The 2,256-nt window shown below is 33.3% G+C and overlaps 1 protein-coding gene across 1 annotated transcript; it reads right to left on the bottom strand.

The window, feature by feature from the left end:
- Positions 1–949: 949 nt before the first annotated feature.
- LOC111904754 (60S ribosomal protein L27a-3) lies at positions 950–1,910 on the bottom strand. Its single transcript, XM_023900484.3, has 2 exons — positions 1,753–1,910; positions 950–1,519 (listed from the first exon to the last, which is right to left on the bottom strand). Exon 2 carries the CDS (start codon positions 1,511–1,513, stop codon positions 1,073–1,075), a length of 441 nt encoding a protein of 146 aa, XP_023756252.1. The 5' UTR covers positions 1,514–1,519; positions 1,753–1,910; the 3' UTR covers positions 950–1,072.
- Positions 1,911–2,256: the final 346 nt, after the last annotated feature.

The following is a 2,256-nucleotide window of genomic DNA, read 5'->3' as shown; positions in this document are numbered from 1 at the left end:
GTGTTCTTAATGAGTATATAAGAAAGGAAATGCTTTTGAAAGAGCATGGCTTCAGATGACGAAGACGAGAATGGCCTTGATGAAAATGACTCATTCCTGAGTGACATATTTTGGTTTTATAAAATTCAGATATTAATTATATTTCTTCATTTGTCTTTTTATTATCCGTTGTTCTCTAGTTTTTTTTAATCTTGTTTAATTTGATGTAATTTTTTTAATTAAGAGCTATTTATTTTTAGGTTATTTTTATGTTTTTTACTCATATACACCACATGGATGTTCGAAAATGCATAATTGAGGTGGTTACGATTTAGCACCTCAGTATTAAGACCTTTTAATTGTTTACATATGATGATTTCATAAACATTTATCGGCTTAAACAAAGATTTTTTATAAATTAATCCATACTTATTTTCCTTAATGAATTTTTGATAGATTAATTTTAAATTAAATTTATATGCATCATTTACCAAGCACTAAAAATAACTTATAAATTTATTACATTTTCAATCCGATTAAGTTAAACCAAACACCATTTTTAAAATTTCATTTTAGCATTAGATTTACTAAAAAACACTTACTAAAACAATAAGTTGTATTAAAATAAATATACAAAACACCAAATTAAATACAAAATTTGTCGGATTACAAACCAACTTAAAACAAAAACATATTTTAACCAATTCAGATTTGGCCAAAAACGATTTTTAAAAAAACCAGTTTTGCAACCCCTCTAAGATCATATTGTAACGACTCGAAGGATTAATATTTTCACATACTAAAAACAAGGGTATAATGAAATCTAATAAAAAAAAAGTTCAAATCACTGTGTTTTACTTTGTAAGAACACATTCATATTTATTTTGAGTGAAGCTAACAGATATAAAGTATAGCATTCCAAAACATTCAAACACAACGAGATAAACACATCAAAGAAGAGTAAAGCACATTTGTAAGAAGTTTAAAACACAAATTTGATCAAAAAGTAGTTCAAATCCAGCAAATTAAGAGTACTCTGCCATTGAAACTAACAGTAATAATCAAAATCAACATCAAAAATAGAAAAACAAACCTAAGCAGTAAGAACAACAGCACCACCGGCCTCCTTAATTTTCTTCTCAGCACACTTTGAAATGAGCTTCGCCTTAACAACCATAGGATGTGAAAGAGGCACAGCTCCCTTTCCCAAAACCTTAAAGTATCCGAATTGAGTAACATCGACGACTGGAACCTTATCAGCTGAAGCCTTCTCCTTCGCGTCTTGTGGAACCATCGACCAGAGCTTGTCGACGTTCACGATTGGGCAGTAGAACTTGTTCCTCAGCCTGTGGAAATACCTCATACCGACCTTACCGAAGTAACCGGGATGGTACTTGTCGAAGAGGATCCGGTGGTGGTGCATACCTCCGGCATTACCACGACCTCCGGGATGCTTTCGGTGCTTTCCGATACGACCATGTCCAGCGCTCACGTGGCCACGCTTCTTGCGATTCTTCCTCAATCTGGTCGTCATTATACCCTACACAAAACGATAAATCACAAATCTCATTCTCTGATTCATGTAGGTAGATGACAGTTTCTCCATATAAAACACAAATTGCGAAATATCCACCGACTCGATTTCGAATTTGAAAAGAATATAAGACTACTGAGAATAAAATCTAGATCGGTAGCGAACGACTGGTGTTCAGGATAGAATGCACAACAAATCGGAAACAGACGATTATGATTGATGATTGTCGATGTACATACCTGTTAAGCAAATTCCGGTGAATGACGGCGGCAGAAACCCTGCGTTAATAGTCGAGCGCAGGAAATGAAACCCTACTTTGGTTTTATAGCAAACAAGTAAGAAAATATGGCAGGGCGTATCACTTGATGGGCTTGAAAGTGTAGGCTTGTAGTCTACTAATGAAGGGCCATTTTATAAGACAAGCCCAATGTTTATCTTACGTAGAGAAAACAAAATTTCATAATAATTTATAGGGATAATAACTTGAAAGGGCAACGAGTTTCGAATTTTTTCATATTTAGTCATTAAATTTTTTTTCATTATTTATTTGTCACTGAACTATTGAAACTGTTCACATTTTACCTTATGACCGGTAACAACCGGCCATAAGGGTAACAGGTGAACAGTTTTAATAGTTCAGTGGTAATTAGATAATAAAAAAAAATTAGTGACTAAATCTGGACAAAATCAAAAGTTCGTTTCCCTCTAAAAAAGTTCAATGACTAAATGTGAACAAACTCCTT

The sequence above is a fragment of the Lactuca sativa genome, chromosome 5 (genome assembly GCF_002870075.4).
Source record: "Lactuca sativa cultivar Salinas chromosome 5, Lsat_Salinas_v11, whole genome shotgun sequence".
In the NCBI taxonomy this organism is placed as follows: Eukaryota; Viridiplantae; Streptophyta; class Magnoliopsida; order Asterales; family Asteraceae; genus Lactuca; species Lactuca sativa.
This window is presented reverse-complemented; position numbering and strand designations above follow the sequence as displayed.

Coding starts and splice junctions, on each gene's coding strand:
- LOC111904754 (XM_023900484.3), bottom strand. CDS start 1,513: ATGACGACCAGATTGAGGAAGAATCGCAAGAAGCGTGGCCACGTGAGC.